Source organism: Pyrus communis, chromosome 1 (genome assembly GCF_963583255.1).
Source record: "Pyrus communis chromosome 1, drPyrComm1.1, whole genome shotgun sequence".
In the NCBI taxonomy this organism is placed as follows: Eukaryota; Viridiplantae; Streptophyta; class Magnoliopsida; order Rosales; family Rosaceae; genus Pyrus; species Pyrus communis.
The window spans coordinates 8,064,232-8,080,400 of NC_084803.1; the positions used below are offsets into that span (position 1 = coordinate 8,064,232).

The 16,169-nt window shown below is 39.0% G+C and overlaps 2 protein-coding genes and 1 non-coding gene across 5 annotated transcripts; 1 reads left to right on the plus strand and 2 right to left on the minus strand.

Annotated features, from left to right (window-relative positions):
- The first annotated feature begins 1,090 nt into the window (after positions 1-1,090).
- LOC137731547 (uncharacterized) lies at positions 1,091-12,325 on the plus strand. Of its 3 annotated transcripts, none has more exons than XM_068470686.1 (19): positions 1,091-1,405; positions 2,333-3,002; positions 3,101-3,189; positions 3,296-3,394; positions 3,831-4,548; positions 4,695-5,789; positions 5,895-6,015; positions 6,627-8,365; positions 8,454-8,580; positions 8,888-9,008; positions 9,106-9,189; positions 9,327-9,695; positions 10,162-10,257; positions 10,453-10,608; positions 10,737-10,916; positions 11,309-11,422; positions 11,505-11,687; positions 11,779-11,823; positions 12,064-12,325. In XM_068470686.1, exons 1-19 carry the CDS (start codon positions 1,325-1,327, stop codon positions 12,196-12,198), a joined length of 6,222 nt encoding a protein of 2,073 aa, XP_068326787.1. In that variant the 5' UTR covers positions 1,091-1,324; the 3' UTR covers positions 12,199-12,325. The 3 variants fall into 3 exon arrangements, with proteins under 3 accessions (XP_068326787.1, XP_068326779.1, XP_068326796.1); XM_068470678.1 differs by having other exon boundaries at positions 1,092-1,405; positions 4,692-5,789; XM_068470695.1 differs by lacking the exons at positions 1,091-1,405; positions 2,333-3,002; positions 3,101-3,189 and having other exon boundaries at positions 3,297-3,394; positions 3,791-4,548; positions 4,692-5,789.
- Positions 12,326-12,719: 394 nt separating this feature from the next.
- On the minus strand, positions 12,720-15,483 carry LOC137731565 (hydroxyproline O-arabinosyltransferase 1-like). Its single transcript, XM_068470707.1, has 8 exons — positions 15,003-15,483; positions 14,495-14,562; positions 14,186-14,387; positions 14,001-14,098; positions 13,819-13,888; positions 13,570-13,641; positions 13,290-13,403; positions 12,720-13,163 (listed from the first exon to the last, which is right to left on the minus strand). Exons 1-8 carry the CDS (start codon positions 15,408-15,410, stop codon positions 13,104-13,106), a joined length of 1,092 nt encoding a protein of 363 aa, XP_068326808.1. The 5' UTR covers positions 15,411-15,483; the 3' UTR covers positions 12,720-13,103.
- Positions 15,484-16,064: 581 nt separating this feature from the next.
- Positions 16,065-16,167, minus strand: LOC137720525 (U6 spliceosomal RNA). Its single transcript, XR_011066533.1, has one exon. It is a non-coding gene; the product is annotated as a U6 spliceosomal RNA (small nuclear RNA).
- Between the last annotated feature and the right edge of the window lie 2 nt (positions 16,168-16,169).

Below are 16,169 nucleotides of genomic sequence, written 5' to 3' on the forward strand. Positions count from 1 at the left end.
ATTTGCTTAATTATTCGGGTGCAAAATATATGCCTGCTCTGCTTCAACTATTTTCTTTAACATGCTAAAGTTAATATGGATGACCAAACAATTTTCATATCAAATATTTTTTTTAGATATGATACCTAAACGACGAAAAAGAACAATTATAATATTTGTACAATAAAATAATGGCACGTTAAATACTAAGTGGAATTTCCTTTTTATTGGGAATGAAGAAAAGTATTAGCCTTCCAAAAGTTGCAATTTCTTTTAGCAGTAGAAACATGGCTAGGGCTAGCTTGGCTACAAAATACCATTTTCAGTCTAAATCTTTGTAGGCATCATGGTGAGTCCTAAAATCTAAGACATCCTATGAAAAGGTATAACAATATCCTTATCCAATTTCTGGAGTTGGATTCCACCCCAAATTTGGAGATGGAGATTTATGAAATCTACTTATTATATTTGTTGCATTGCTCCCCCTCGTCCAAACACAAACACAATCTTTTGGTGGTCCCAACTTCCTCCCACCTAACACATAATGTATGATTGATTACATTATCTGTAACGGGCACATTGCTTTATGATATTATCAACCAATTATGTTGTGAACTTATGTATTCATATGTTAAGAAACTTAATAATCGTTTGGTTTTTAAATTTTTTTTTCAAATTTAACGATCACTTAATAATATAAATCATGTGATTCGAACTTCCTCAAAAAGTCAATTCCGCACAATTATAGTGCTTTTTAACACACTCTCATTTTTCATTTGGGTGGTTCAATTGTCAATTCGTTTATTCAACCAATTGAGAAGATAGAAAAAGAAAAAGAAAATGCGTGCGCAACATTTCCCTCTCGTTTCGAGTGGTACTTGTGACGCTACAGTGCCCGACCATGACAAGACTGGTCTTCTTTTTCCCAACCAATACAAACCACCAAATCCAAGCTGTCTTCACAATCGACGGTCCACATCGCCCTTGCTTTCCCACCATTACCAACAATCAATCTAACGGCTGACATTAGTTTAACCCGCCACACGAGTCAGCGCGTGAGCATCAGTGCACTGTTTAGCCCTGCCTCGAACCACTGAGAGATGCTCTCTCTATCTCAAGCTTTTGCTTCTGTGAAAGCTCCACTGCTTACACTCTACTCTCTCTCTCTCTCTCTCGATTCTCTGCTGAAACCTAGGGTTTCTCTGCTGCTTTTGATTTTCCGATTTTTTTGACCGCCGCGACCATGTCTTAGTAGCCGTTGGGCCGATTTTCGTTTCCGGGAGATAATCGCCGGCATTTGATGGTGGTGTTTAACGGCGGCTAGGGTTTCTGAGAGCTCCGGAAGATGGAGAGCTCGTGGAAGCCTAAATATAGTTCGACATTCCCGTCAATGGTTTCCTCGTCCTCTCAGGAGCTTCGGAATCAGGTACTGTGTCCTTTTGGTGATTTTTTCATTTTTTTTTTTTTTGCTCTTTTAATTGTTTGTTTAGTATGTTTTGTAGTTGATGTTAATTGATTGCTTGTGCTTAAGTGTGTTGTACATTGAGATAGCTGTGTAGAAAAATTGTCAGAGGAAGCACATTTCAGCCAGTTTAGAAAGAAAAAAAAATGTTGCATGTGTATATAATGCAGGGAGTCCCGTTCTCCAAACCCCGATGGTCCAAGAAAATTGTGGTACTTTCTCCTTCAGCGTTGGAAGAAGATCGAACGGTGGGCGACCACAGTTTCCTTGGACCATGGGGTCTTGGAGAACGGTTGTAGCCTTGTAGGCGTTGGAATGATTAAGTTTAAGTCTTTTAGTGAGCTTTTTTTTTTTTTTTTTTTTTTTTTTTTTTCTCGATTACGAATTTTTTTGTATTTCGTTTATTTATTTCCAAAGCATTTCTACTTTTCCATGAGTGTGTGACAAACTTAGGTATTTGTTAACTAGGATACATTGTGCTTCTAGTAGATTCATTGCCCGTTTACTTTGATTATGATTTTTGCTGTTATTATTCCCTTAAATACAAAAATGCATATGTGTGCATGTTTGCTAGGAGAAAGAATGCACATATACAATGTGATTGTTGACCGTGACAGTAACCTAGGGGAACAACATTCTTTATGAACTGGTGTTCGTCGCTACAAGCAGGCGTGCGTTTGAGATACTGTGTTTAAGGTCAAATATTTTATATCTTTCTTATAGCCCTGTTTCTTAATGTATGTGAAACATATGTATTCTTTGAATATTTATTAATTGTACTCTGCACCATTCTGAAAACGATGATTCCTCTATGCGTTTAAATTTTCTAATTTTGTGATCTTGGTATGTTTTTTCTCACTTTACGAACATGGATTTTTATTTGCAATATAGATGGAGAGCAATGCAGGGTATTATTCTTATCCACATGGCTCACAAGATTTAAGACCCACAATGCTTGGTAGATTACAAGATCCTGTACTTTCAAGCATTCCGTATTCAGATTCCCACAGATCAGAACATGCTACTTTGGGAAATTCATTTCTAGCTCTCTTATCTGGGTCACAATCGGTATTCCAGTGTGATTTTCAAGGATTATCAAATCCAAAGCCTATGGGTACCTCTTGTAAGCGTCTGCCAGATAGTAATAATTTCATTGTGAATGGTACCGGAAGTGCCATTCCAGTCACATCCAGTGGGCTACTCCCAGAAAATATGAGTGGGCAACACCTGCAAGGCGGAGCAGGCTCTTTTAAGGTTTCATCAAAGTCAGTCCCAAGCTCCAGTTTTGGAAGCAAATCTGTTTTGTATGATCTGCAGAATTCGGACCTGGCCAAGGTAGTCACATGTGACATGGTCTCTGGTAGTGAGAAGGTAAGGGGCTCTTTTTCCTTGAACGGGGAATGGCATGGTGTTAGCGCTGCAGATACTAGGAAGGCAGCGAAGGCTTGTGGAGCAAATATTCAATCGTCAAGAACAAAGTCAATGGATGCAAGCACCTCTATATCTAACCAAGCATTGGGTTTTATGAATGGTTGCCCTCGTGTTTTTTGTTCAACCACTAGTGAGTGCCTTAAGGACATTGGTCTTATTATTAACTTTGATATTTGGATGATAACTTACTTTCTGAACTTCGAGTTGATATTTTTATTATTTGAAAAGGTGGTTATCTACTTCTCAGCAATACAGGACTTGTTGGAATTGTTTGTTCATGCCATTGTCTCCACATGTCTGTCCTGAAATTTTGCGAGGTAGGTTAGTGATTCAATGATACTACAGATTTGCTAATTCTGATATATATTTGCAAAGAAATTGACTTGTAATTTTGCTTAAAATTCACTGTAACTTATTTTGCAGCATTCAGGGTTATATGATGTCAACCCGGGGGACGTCGTTCGTATGGACAGTGGAGAGACCATTGCCCAGTGGTGCAAGCTCTACTTCCTGAATTCTGGGGTAAGATCTTCATGTCAAATACTTCCCTTTTGCTTTATGCCCTATTGCTTTGTGCCGTTGCCTTTGTGCGCATGTCTTAGTGCAAGTGCATGCATGCATATGTTCATATCTGTAGATCATGGGCATGTTTGTCTCCCCTGTGTGTATGTATGTCAGTGTCACAACGTTTAGGCGTGTGCTTGTGTGTTGCAAAGAGTTACTCCTGCAGATAAAACCTCAAGTGTTTACTCTAGGAACCTGAATCCTTATTTCTTGTTTTATTTGAAAAGAACCATAGTTATTGAGTTTAGAATCTTACTTCGGCGTCGTCAATTACCATGTTTTCTCCCCCTTTTGACTAATTTATTATTGTCTTTTGAATTGAGAATTGGATTTCTTATTTGCATGTTTTTGAAGAACGACAACACTGGATCGTGATATTTTTATGATGCTTTAGATTAGGGTTCCGGGAGATCGGAGTGAATGGGACTGGCCTGAAGGATTATCAGCAACTGCCTCTTTGGCGAAATCTAGTGTGACTATGCCCAACATATCCAATAACTTGTCTCATATGGTTCGCTCATCTGGAGGTTCAGCAAGTTCTCAGCGGTCTTTAGATGGTGCTGCGCTCTTAAAGAGCCTCCTTACAAACCAGAATTCTGCTATTGGTTCTGTACAAAATAAACAACAAAGGAACATTCAGGATAGCAATAACATTTCTCTCAAGGGTTTGACTGGCACTTCACAGAACAATTTACATGGTATGGCTGATAACCTGATATTGGAGGGCACTAAGTCAATCTCAAATTTGGTTGGTTGTGGACTGCAAGATGGCTGTCAGTCCGCATCTGCTTACGTTGAGTCCATGAAGAATGGAAATTCATCCATTACCTACCCCACCATGAAGAATGGAAATTCATCCATTACACACCATTCTTTACAGAACCGAAGAATAATTGGTACAGAATCAAACGTTTGCAGAACTGTAAATGGGAAGGATGGTGCCTTAAGGGATGCTGCAATTTCAAATATTGAGCTGAGGCTTGGTCAACCATACCAGTTGGGTCAAACTCAAACTTCAGGAAATTCAAATCTATCAGCTGTACGTCCACAGCTATTGGACACACATGCAAATCCACTGAAGTCTCTCTTTCCTGAACAGATGATTCCTAACAGTGCGTCAAAGCTCTTCTTCTTTTTCTTCCCATAAAGCATAGTACCTATGGTGTAAACTTTTCTATGTTAATATGTTCTCTTTTCCCATCATGGCTAATCAACCATATAGCATTTAATTTGTGGATATTTATTGTTTTTGCAGCAGCCAACTGCAGTGAAGGGGTGAAATTTGGCCAATCTCTTCAGTTTTCTGCTGTTCCATATAATCCCAGCACAAAAAGAGATGGAAAGCAGTTAAACCGTGGAAATAATGCATTTGTAATCAGTAATGCGATAGATGCTGCAAGAGTTGAGAAAACCAATTGCAACCTGGTCCAGGATTCTGTGATTTCATTTCTTACCAATCTCAATGCTCCACCTGATGAAAATTCACGACCAAAAGCCAGTAATTATATATATAATGGAGGTGAGCATGCTATGCGAAGTACACAACATTATGAAACTCATTCTGCCAAGTCTGAGCTCACTAGTGGCCCCCGGAATGGAGGTAATAATTTACAAAGGCAATTGAACATGTCTCAGTTGGGTTCCTATAGACTAATTGACAAGGCTAAAGGGGCAAGTTTTGTCGCTAATGATTCTCACCTTTCAAAGGATTCAGGGTGTAGAATTCACAAGGAAATTGAAATCTCAAGCTCTTTCAATGGATTGAGTGGAAGCAGTGATCCTCATTTCTTAACAGTACATAAAGACAGCTGCTACTCACACCAGTTGTCTGGGGTAGCACCCAATGGACCTGATTCTAGAAGATATTCTAATTTTCCTGTGAAGATTTGTTCTTTTAGTAATAGTGGGCAAGTTGGTCATGTTGATCTCCCACCCTTGACTTCATCGGTAGGATCTGGCATAATTTTTTCATCAGATGGAGTCTCAAAATGCATTCCTGTTAGTGCTTCAACATCTGTATCAGATCAGAGTCATCATCCACCTGCTTTATCTAGAGAACAGTTAACTGGAGTAACCACTCACTTGCCCGATGATAATTCACGACTGCTTGCAATAAGGCAAATACTGGAGTTATCAAAGCAACACCAGGCATGGCCTTCCCTTCCCATGAATCGAGGGGAAGGAAGATTTGGTTGCTCTTCTTATATGCAGAATTCTCTTGTTGACACTTCAGCATCCGAGAAGCAATTCCAACAACTTAGTCATACCAGTAACCATGATGTCACCATTAAATCACACCAACCAGGTGCTAGCTGTAGAATTGGAACTGATGAAGGTTTTGCTTCCATGACTGGTAAGAACACTGTTTTTTTAATGCCTATGTATAAGTTTGGTTACGCAGGAATTGATTTTTTCACTCTTGTAATGTAAATCTTACATTGGCTTTGTTTTCATTCAGGTGTTAACACCTGCTGTCATTTGTCAACATTGAAACAAGGAACTGCATTACATTCTAAAGAAGTTGATATGAATCATCAAATTTCCTTTGTTCCTCTGTTTAATGAGCAACACTCATTGAGGTTAGTTTAATATCTAGAATGGCTTTCAGTTGGAGTTTTTAATTTTGTACTGTACCACATTTTATTGGAAGTTGATGTTAAAATTTGAAGGTATTTAGTGTCAGAAGTGATCCATCCTGCCTTATCTCAATATTTTACCCTGAAAATCTGGATCAGTGTTTCATCTGAGATCAGTTTTGTGAATTTTGTTTGAATGGTTTGAGATCTTATCTTAGTGTTTAGACATTCATGCCAATTTCCTTATGCACAAACTCTTGGATTTTTATCTGCTTTTTTTTTTTATATTTTGTATGGGGCATTTGCCTTTAAACTCTTGGATTGTGATGTATGTTTGTATGTCTGGGCACATGTTCATCTGTTGATGAATTTATATTTATAACTGCAAGTGAATTTGTATTTACCTGTGGCATATTAGCTGTTATAAGCTCATTGACACTCCCGAGTGTCTTTCATTTTACTAATTAGTTATGCTCTCTTAAGCTTTTTGGTTTACCCACATGCTTTCAATTTACTGTGTGGAATCTTTGATGTACAATATTTTCCCTGAAAAAATTCAGTGTGATATCTGCTCCCTCTAACAGCTCTCTTCCTTTATTGTTTGTGCATAGCAGAAGTGGGAAGAACACCAATGAGCCTAGAGGACATGAAAGATGCTACCACAAAGTTCCCTATGGTTGTTTTCATGGCAGCTGCAGTTGTGCGGCCAACATAAACTGTTTAGGAATGAATTTTGAAAGAGTTGGAGGTTTTCCTAATGCCTTTAACGAACAAATTGGAACAGTCCATGGTGAATCCCCCACGACATTTACTCATAAATGTGCTAACAACCATATTGTTCCAAAGGATAAAACTGTTTCCTTAGATCATAGGGGAAAGTTGAATGGGAAATTACCCAAGAACATCTGTAATGCTTCACAGTGGAAAGATGTTCCGAGTAAGGTCAAAGGAGTTTCTGATGTGATGCGTGTGGACCGTTTATCTAATTTGTTTGATGCGAGAAGACGAGATAGTGAGCAGCTTGCAGATACTAGTGTTAAACACTCCAATGGTACTTTGCAGATGGTGGAATCTTCGAAAGAGCATGAAATTTCTAATATTTCTTCTGGATGTTCTGTGCCGGCTGTTACCCAGGCATCAATTGAGGTTAACAAGATAGATTCTTCAACAGTTGATGCTGGGGATAATGGATGTGTAAGTAATCTTGTTTTTGACGAAGGGTCAGGCATTGGTAAATGCGGGTCATCAGATGATGCACTTGAAAGTGTAAAAAGTGCGGAGTTCTTTGCCTCAACTAGCTTGAGAAAACTTGGGTCTTTTAAGAATTTAAATCATCAATCATCTAGCCTTCTGGATGAGCTTAAGCTCCTAAACTCTTTAACATGGAGAAAAGGTCAACAGAAAATCCCAGCTGGGCTTGACAAATATCCCCAGAACTCTGAGAGAGACTCGGAAACTGGGAAGAAAAAGAGAGAAATGGGTTCCAAGACGTGTCCCACTTCAGGTCCTTATCCTGTACGAGAAGAAACCCCCAAATGTAATGACCCTGTTCAGGTTCCCTCTCATCCGTCAAAATGTGTGAAGATGCTCATTCCATCGGGGCAATCCAAAACTCATACCTTTGGGGCCTGTGCAACTCAGTCCAGTTCCAAACCCAGACTGCCTATATCGTCTTCAGAAAAGAAGCTTTCACGTAAAAGAGATTTGCGCAAATTCTATGATGACAATGACACAGAGGAAACTGATCTTTACCAGACAGAACCAAGTGGTGGTGCCAACTGTGATACTGCCGAAGTTTCTGGGGGAAAGAAATGTAAGAGGGATTTCAATTCTAATGGTTCGAGGCATGTCAAAATACAAGAATCAGGTGAAGAAGGTGCAAGAAAAAGAAAGCAAACATCTGTAGGTTGTTTGAAATCATGTTCTATTCAGCTGGTGAATACTTGTTATAGGAAGGCAAGACCGATAGTATGCGGAAAATATGGTGAACTAGCTAATGGAAGTTTGCCTGGAGACACGCCAAAACCAGCAAAAATTGTTCCCCTAAGCAAGGTTCTTGATTCTTCTAGAAGATGCAAGGTCCCGAAAGATTGTAATCCTAAATCACTTCAGAAAACAATCCCTGGTGGGGCTGTTGTTTGTGGTAAACTAAATGGTACTTCCATGGAAAAAACGAAGAAAGGGTGCTCCATTGGAGAAAAGAAATGTCGTAAAGAGTTGTCCTCATTGGAGAAATTGGGAGATAATCAACGTGAGAAAGATCATGGTAAGCTAGGCGTTATTGCCCATGCTCAATTGAAGCTGAAGTCTAAGGAAATTCGCAAGCGTAGCATTTATGAATTAACCGAGAAAGGTAAACATACAAATGTATTGCATTTCTTTTGTTATTTAATCTACTGTTGAAACTATATACTTTCCCCTAAATGATATTTGTTCATCAGGGAAGGATCCCGGCTTTGAAAGTGCTTCTGCTTCAAAGATTTCAAATTGTCTGCCAGCAAAGAGAGAAGGACATCTCCAAAAGAGTGGTGAAAATAAGCTTGGACTCTGCAAACTTAGTGCTAAAATGTGAGCAAGAGAATTGATCCCTTAATTATTTTGCTTTAAAAGTCTTCCTGATATTTCTTGTAAACAATGTTTCCCATTCTTGGCATGTTATACAAATGGAAAATAAGAACATGCATTAAATAAGGAAAACTAACGAAAAGTCCAAAAAAACTTCCCTTTTAATGAAAAGCCCTTTTTAAAGGTATAATGAATAGTACCAGGGAAAGGTATAAATGTGGTTTTTTGTTTAAAGTGAACAGTACCGGGAGTGTTTTGTTAAAACTCTCTTATAAATACTGGTGATTGGTTTTCCTAAATTTTCTTGCAGTTCCACTCTAGAGCAATGGTGCCATTCTGATTTGGATTCAGATGTATTCTGCTGTGTTTGTGGTAGCTCAAACAACGATGAAATCAATTATTTACTGGAGTGTAGTCAATGTTCAATCAAGGTATGTGGCAATCCAGAGCATGCTCAACTTGAACTTGAATATAATCCTAGTTCTTTTGTAATAACTTGGTGATACGGAGAAGTTTCATAATGAACAGGTGCATCAGGCTTGTTATGGTGTCTCAAAACAACCTAAAGGCCATTGGTATTGCAGGCCATGCCGGACCAGTTCAAAAAATATTGTAAGAGGAAGGGTGTTATTTTAGTATAATTTTCTTTTAGAAAAAACTTCATACATGTTTTGTTTCTTACTCATTTTCTTTCGCTTGAAATATTTTTTTTAACTTGTGGATTGCAATGTGTTTGTTTCTTCATCTAGGTTTGTGTTCTGTGTGGTTATGGTGGTGGTGCCATGACTCAAGCGCTGCGAAGTCACTCAGTTGTGAAAAGCCTTTTGAAAGCTTGGAACACTGAAACAGAAAGCATGCCCAAGAATAAGTTTTCATCAGTTAAAACTTTGCAAAAGGATTTGAGTGGGTGGCATTGCTTGACCTCAGCTGTCTGTTTTATGGATATGTCCTACCAAGTTGATGTCGTACATAATAGCATTACAGCGGGATTACTTGATTCGGCAACTAAGCAATGGGTTCATATGGTTTGTGGGCTTTGGACTCCTGGAACACGGTGCCCAAATGTTGACACCATGAGTGCTTTTGATGTCTCTGGTGCACATCCTAGAGCAGATGTGGTAAGCATTAAAATCAATAATCGAGGGAAAAATAGATGTATAAATATTGATAGAGATTGTCAAGATTCTTTTCTTTGAAAGACTTGGTTTTGGATATATAACAAATGGAACTGGAGCTTAGCAAATTAGTGTGTTCTTCGGTACGCCTAAAATTAGAGAGACTATTAGGACTGGGCATGTTTTAAATGTTATAAGATGACACATGTCTTTTGCACCATGTCCATCTGTTAAATGCAATTGACTGTCAATAAAATATTTAAAATATCCTTTCTTTGGTTGGAAGGGGAGGGAGAACAATAACATGATTTTCTCGGAAATAATAAGATACGAGCACGTCCCTATTAACTACCATCAAGTAAATATGTTTTTGGTCAAACCCACCACCACCACCCCCCCCCCCCCCCCCCCCCGCCACCGCCTTTGGTTGGACATTAATTCGTACTTTCGGTAAACTACTTTTTTTCAGGTTTGTTGTATATGTATGCGAGCAGGCGGTTCATGTATACAGTGCAGGATTGCAAATTGTTCTGCTCAGTTTCACCCTTGGTGTGCTCATCAGAAGGTCTCAACTCTTTCTTAAAAATGTACCTGATGTATAATAATGTGCTTGATATTGTTTGTTTTGTGGTGTTTTCTTGGAATTTGTTGCCTTCTCATTGGGGTTTGTATATATTTTCCGTACTTTATAAAAACTCCTTGTCACATTAAAACTGATTGTGTTTCTTGCCATTGGTTTTTTTCTGTGTGGCCCCTTCAGGGTCTGTTGCAAAGTGAAGCTGAGGGTGTTGACAATGAAAATATTGGTTTTTATGGAAAATGCGTGCTACATGCTACATACCCAATGTGCGAATCAGGCCATGTCCCTGAAACTGGTTGCATTGAAAAACAGGAGTTAACTTGCGCTAGAACTGAGGTATTTGACCTTACTTTGTGGTATTGTATTTGCGAGGGTGCCACTCAGTTACCTTCAGAATGAGGCTCTATATTATCCTTCTCTAATTTCGTTGTTCTTTGTTTTTTCGTTCTTTTGTTTATGAGTAGGGTTACAAGGGCCGTAAACGTGATGGGTTCAGGCATAATCATTATGGTCAGTCAAAGGGCGGTGGTGGATGCCTTGTTCCTCAGGAGCAGTTAAATGCTTGGGTTCATATTAATGGTCAGAAGTCATCCACTCAGGGGCTTCCAAAGCTGCCAGCCTCGGATATAGAGCATGATTGTCGGGTATGTTCATGAGGGATGAGGCTGCTTTACCTCATGATTCATTTTGGTTATTCAGTTTTTAATAAGTGAGATGCAATTTTATGGCCAACACATTGTGAAAATGCGAACTATGTTAGAAATAGAAAGTTGTGGCTCACTTCAGGATGATTGTGCAAGTAAATATGGCGTTTCACTTAAGGATGTCAGTTCATGTTGCGTCAGAAATAGAAAGTCGTGGCTCACTTTTGCTCCCTTGTGAATTATCATATATCTAATTATCACTGATAACCATGATTAGTGCTAATATTTGCAATAGAATGAGATACAGGGTTTTGTCATTGGAATTGGAAACTGTGGTAAAATTTACCATGTATAAGACTACTTAACCTTACAATGTTTACTTTCACTTGCAGAAAGAATATGCACGCTACAAGCAAGCAAAGTTTTGGAAGCATCTAGTAGTGTACAAGTCTGGCATACATGCCCTTGGCCTTTACACGTCTCGGTTCATTTCCCGCAGTGAAATGGTTTGGCATTCTCATATTTTAGAATTGGGGCATGTATTTTCCTATAATACCAGATATGATGTAGTATCCTTGTGCTTTGTAGGTTGTTGAGTATATTGGAGAGATAGTGGGGCTGCGTGTTGCCGACAAAAGGGAAAATGAATACCAATCTGGTAAAAAGCTTCAGTACAAGAGCGCTTGCTACTTCTTCAAGATAGATAAAGAGCATATTATTGATGCCACATGCAAGGGAGGGATTGCTCGTTTTGTCAACCATTCCTGCTCGGTAATTCTCTGTTCTTCAATCAACTCATTTTTTTACCATTTTGTACTTCTTCACTCAGTTTTCTCACTTTGCTGTTGATTTACCCGACCAGCCAAATTGCGTCGCCAAAGTGATGTCTGTGAGGAATGAAAAGAAGGTAATTTGGAATCTATCGTGATACTAAATTTTTTTTTTCTCCTCTCTTCGAAGTATTGTTTGTTCAAACTAAAAGTTGTGTATGAAAATTGGTGTCTGGCCACATAAATTGTTTTAAGAAACTGTAGCCGTAGAATTTCGAAGCGATTCCCCTATTTTGAAATGTAGAGAGTTCACATTTGGAAGCAGAAATGACGTATGAATGTTTTGGGAGTAGTTACTGAGTTTTCCCAATTCACAGGTGGTATTTTTCGCGGAGCGGGACATATTCCCCGGAGAAGAGATTACATATGACTACCACTTCAACCATGAGGATGAAGGTAAGAAGATTCCATGTTTTTGCAATTCAAAGAATTGCAGGCGCTACTTGAATTGAGGACGACGATGCATGCATGTAATTATTCCTTCTTTTTTTCATGTATTTGTTGTAAATTTTCGTGGGACGACTTTCAAATATTAAGGATGTATAATTTTTGGTAAATTTGGAATTCCAAACATGAAAATACCACATTAATGTTGTCCTCATCTTCATTGTCGTCCATCATCTGGCCACCATGGGAGCACATGTGGGGAGGAATCCAAAACCTTGTGGATACTTGTGGAGACATGCCGTCCATCATTGTCCACCTTCCTGTGCGACCGTGTTTCACATGAACATGTCAGGTCCACTTCTGTTTCCTCGTCTACTGAATAAGTCAGAATGAGATTCATTCTGGATCTCCACCGTTCAACAGAGAGAGAGAGAGAGATCCGTACCGTTCCATCTCTCAATCCGTGGCTCCGGACAAAGAAATCCAGAATGAATCTCAATCCGAGTAGAATACTAATGGTTTTCGAACTGTACTTTTCCCCGTGTCCGAAAACTCAGTTAAGGCGTCCGCAATTCTAATCAAAGGGAAAATCCTAACATTTGTTATCAAAAGCTAACTTCATAGCGTAGCAAGGAGAAAACAAATGTCATCATTTTCGATCATGAATCCGACATCTGAAAATTAAAAAAGCGTGTGAGAAGTAAAAATGAGTGTGTGGATAACACATCCTTACCTATATAATTAACTTTATGATTCACAAGATGTATTCATGTTTGCGGTTAAATTCTCATAATTAGGTCATACGAGCAACGGAACTCGAGTGTGACGCCGAGTGTGCAACCCAAGCTGATTAGCGAGACATGAAAGTTCTCGCAAACTTTTCCGCAAGTGGCATCTGTGTACCAAAAGGCAGCACAGCTTTATCTGTACAGGCTCAGTGTCTACATCAGCTCCAACCAGGCTCTTTTACCTATTCCCCCCAATTCGGAATGTTTGCTGTCGCTTCATTCACCATTTTCACCAGCGTCACCTGCACGTTTAAATTTCGGACAAGATAGAATAAGCAGGGTCAACTGCATGTTTTTCGCTAGCGTAACCAATTACGCAGGAGCACTACTACTACAGTACTACTGTACTACTAGGTGATGATACATACCACGCTTTCTGGAACACCATGTGGAGGCATAGGGAGGTTTCTAGGCGGTGCAACAGTACCATAAGATCGTTTGTCAAATCTCCATTCTCCAATTTTCCCATATGTTAGTTCACCCTGATATCAGAAAATCAAAACCGGATATTAAAGAGCTGAAAGTTCTTATTTCTTGAAAACCGAAGACATGTATTGGGCAGTAAATCAAACCGTCAGAAATAAAAATATCCTCACTCTCGATAGATACTGCACATGAAAGTATACAAGAGCTTATCAAACATCGTACCTTCATATTATAGTCGCATCCATAAGTGAAATGAATTATGAACTTCTTGCCAATTTCTTTATCCCATGGAGGCTGATATACATCAGAAAAATAGTAATGCTGGTAAGTTGAGCATTAGAATATAAAAATAAAAAAAATTGAAATTTTGTGAACCAACCAATTGATCTTGTAGACAGTAACGAATGGATAAATTAACTTGCGATCATGAAAAAACTTAAACATTACAAGGAAAGAAAACGGGTTCTAAACCTGAAGCATGAAATCCTTGTACAAGATATTACCAACACCATGGTGAGCGGATGCAACAGCATAAGCATACCTATATCATGATGCAAAATGAACGTAAAAGGTCAACAAGTGTTTTGATAGCTAAGGTAGTTGGAAACTTGTGTATCGTCATCAAAGAACTAAGTTAACTAGTGAGAGCTCACATTTCAAGCACCCATCCAAAAGCTTTGTCTGCTTCAGGGTCCTTCTTCATTGCCAAAGAAACATTCATCCACGTCGGAGCAATCTTCTTAAGAGATTCCTGAAAATGATAGATTTGAAAAATGTCAAAACACCATAAACCTAAAGATAACTGTTGCTATAACTGGCAGATGACAAGTATAAATACCTTCCCAACAATGACGGGAGAATTTCCAATTGGATCAATGTTAGTTATTGGTCCCTTGTTCTCAGGGAAGTATTTCCGGAGCACTGACTCGTACCTTTTCGGTTCAATGTAGAAGAAAGGAAACGCGACTCCAAGCCCGTCAGTGGACAAGTTTGGTATGGGCTTGACAATCACATGATCGGGCTCCGACATCAGTATATAACTGCATACACGGTAACCATACAATATAGATAAGTCAACCCTAACAGAAACACCAAAGATGATCAACTTACTAAGTACTGAAACTAGGAAGTAAAGCATCGCTCGTACTCTTCTTTGATGTCTGCTTGCTGAAGCCATTGCACAAATGCCCATGGTCTGTTGAGAACTATATAACCCTGTGATTGCAGAAATGGAAGCTAAGAAACTACTACAAAGTAATTTCTACCAAAATAACAGTTACGGAGATTAATACTTCATCACCACAAAACTTCACCCGCTTCTTTTGTAAACAAGCTAGCCCGAAAGAAGTTTAAATTCCTTCAGGGTTCCGTAATTCACAAGTCTAGATTGCATAATTTAATCATCAAAGTAAATTGTTCATCACTATATTAGCAATGTCCCCAAAAAAGCAATCAAAATCTAACTTCTCCATGTGCAACATTACTCAGCAACCCAAAATTCTAGACAAAAATAATAAAATCCCATCTCCCACACATACGAAAAAGTCCAAAATTATGCTAAATTCAGTTACCAACTTCCAAAAAAAGCAGATAAACATAAACAGATTAATCAAAATTCATAAAATAAATACAAATTAAGAGAAAAGCCCACCAACCCGATCCATTCCAGCAGGCAAAGGCTGGGCAATAAAAGTTGGGATTTCATCCATGTACTTGTCCGGCTTCCCATTATGCAAGATCCTAGTGAACCCGCCCATCTCCGAACCGGGTTCGTTCTGAAACTTCTTGAACCAGTAATACATGATCCTGCACTGCCACGTGTTGTAGACGGAGTCGGAGGCCGTCACCGCCGTATGGAACAGTCGCTTGGATCTCCCCGATTTTCCTCGCGATCTGTGAAATGGCATCTGGATGATGGGGTCCACACCAATCGACAATGATGATCTCGAAGGACCTGGAAGGTCCTGCTGGAGTGGCGAATTGGCTGAGATTATGATGTTATACGTGATTAGAGCTACGGAGAAGGTCACCAGTATGGTGAAGAAGAAATTTCCACAACCCATTTTTCCTCCCTCTCTAGCTTTTTCTCTCTAAAAATGGCGCCTGGAGAAAGTCGTCGTCTGTGTGTTCATCTCAGTAGCAGGTGAAGGTGGTGGCTGGAGGTGCTCCGTTTCGTTTAGATTTTGCCCAACTTTCTTGGGCCTGGGCCTTAATTATGTTGGGCTGGTTGGTGTGTTTTTTTAATTTTTAACAAACGATGAAGTTACTTGATTAAATAGTTAGTTGTTAGGTTAATTAAATAAACTTGGAAAGGTTAATTATGATCTTAATCAACTTACACTCCAATAAGCTATTCTTCTACTTAATAAAAATGCTACATAAAAGTTGCAAGAGTGCAACAAGACTATATTGGTGTTGGAAACAATTTTCATTGTAAGATGCTACATAAACAAGAGAGATCGCTGATGAAAGAGTTTTGTGATTGAGTTGTCGTTCAAAAGACACCTTAACGCAAACAAGAAAATTATACAAAAAGGTCATTGATGAAGGAGCTTTGTGATTGAATTGTTGTCGGGTGAAAACAAACCTCGACGAAAGCCTTTTGAACACCTTAACGCAAACAAGAAAATTATACAAAAAGGTCATTGATGAAGGAGCTTTGTGATTGAATTGTTGTCGGGTGAAAACAAACCTCGACGAAAGCCCAAAAATAACAAAAAAATTTGAACCATTTCTCGATTTATGCGTGTCATCCTTGCGCAGGGGCCATGCTAATCTTCTCTGTATCGTTCCAATTTTATCGGATGTCCCCGAAGGGACAA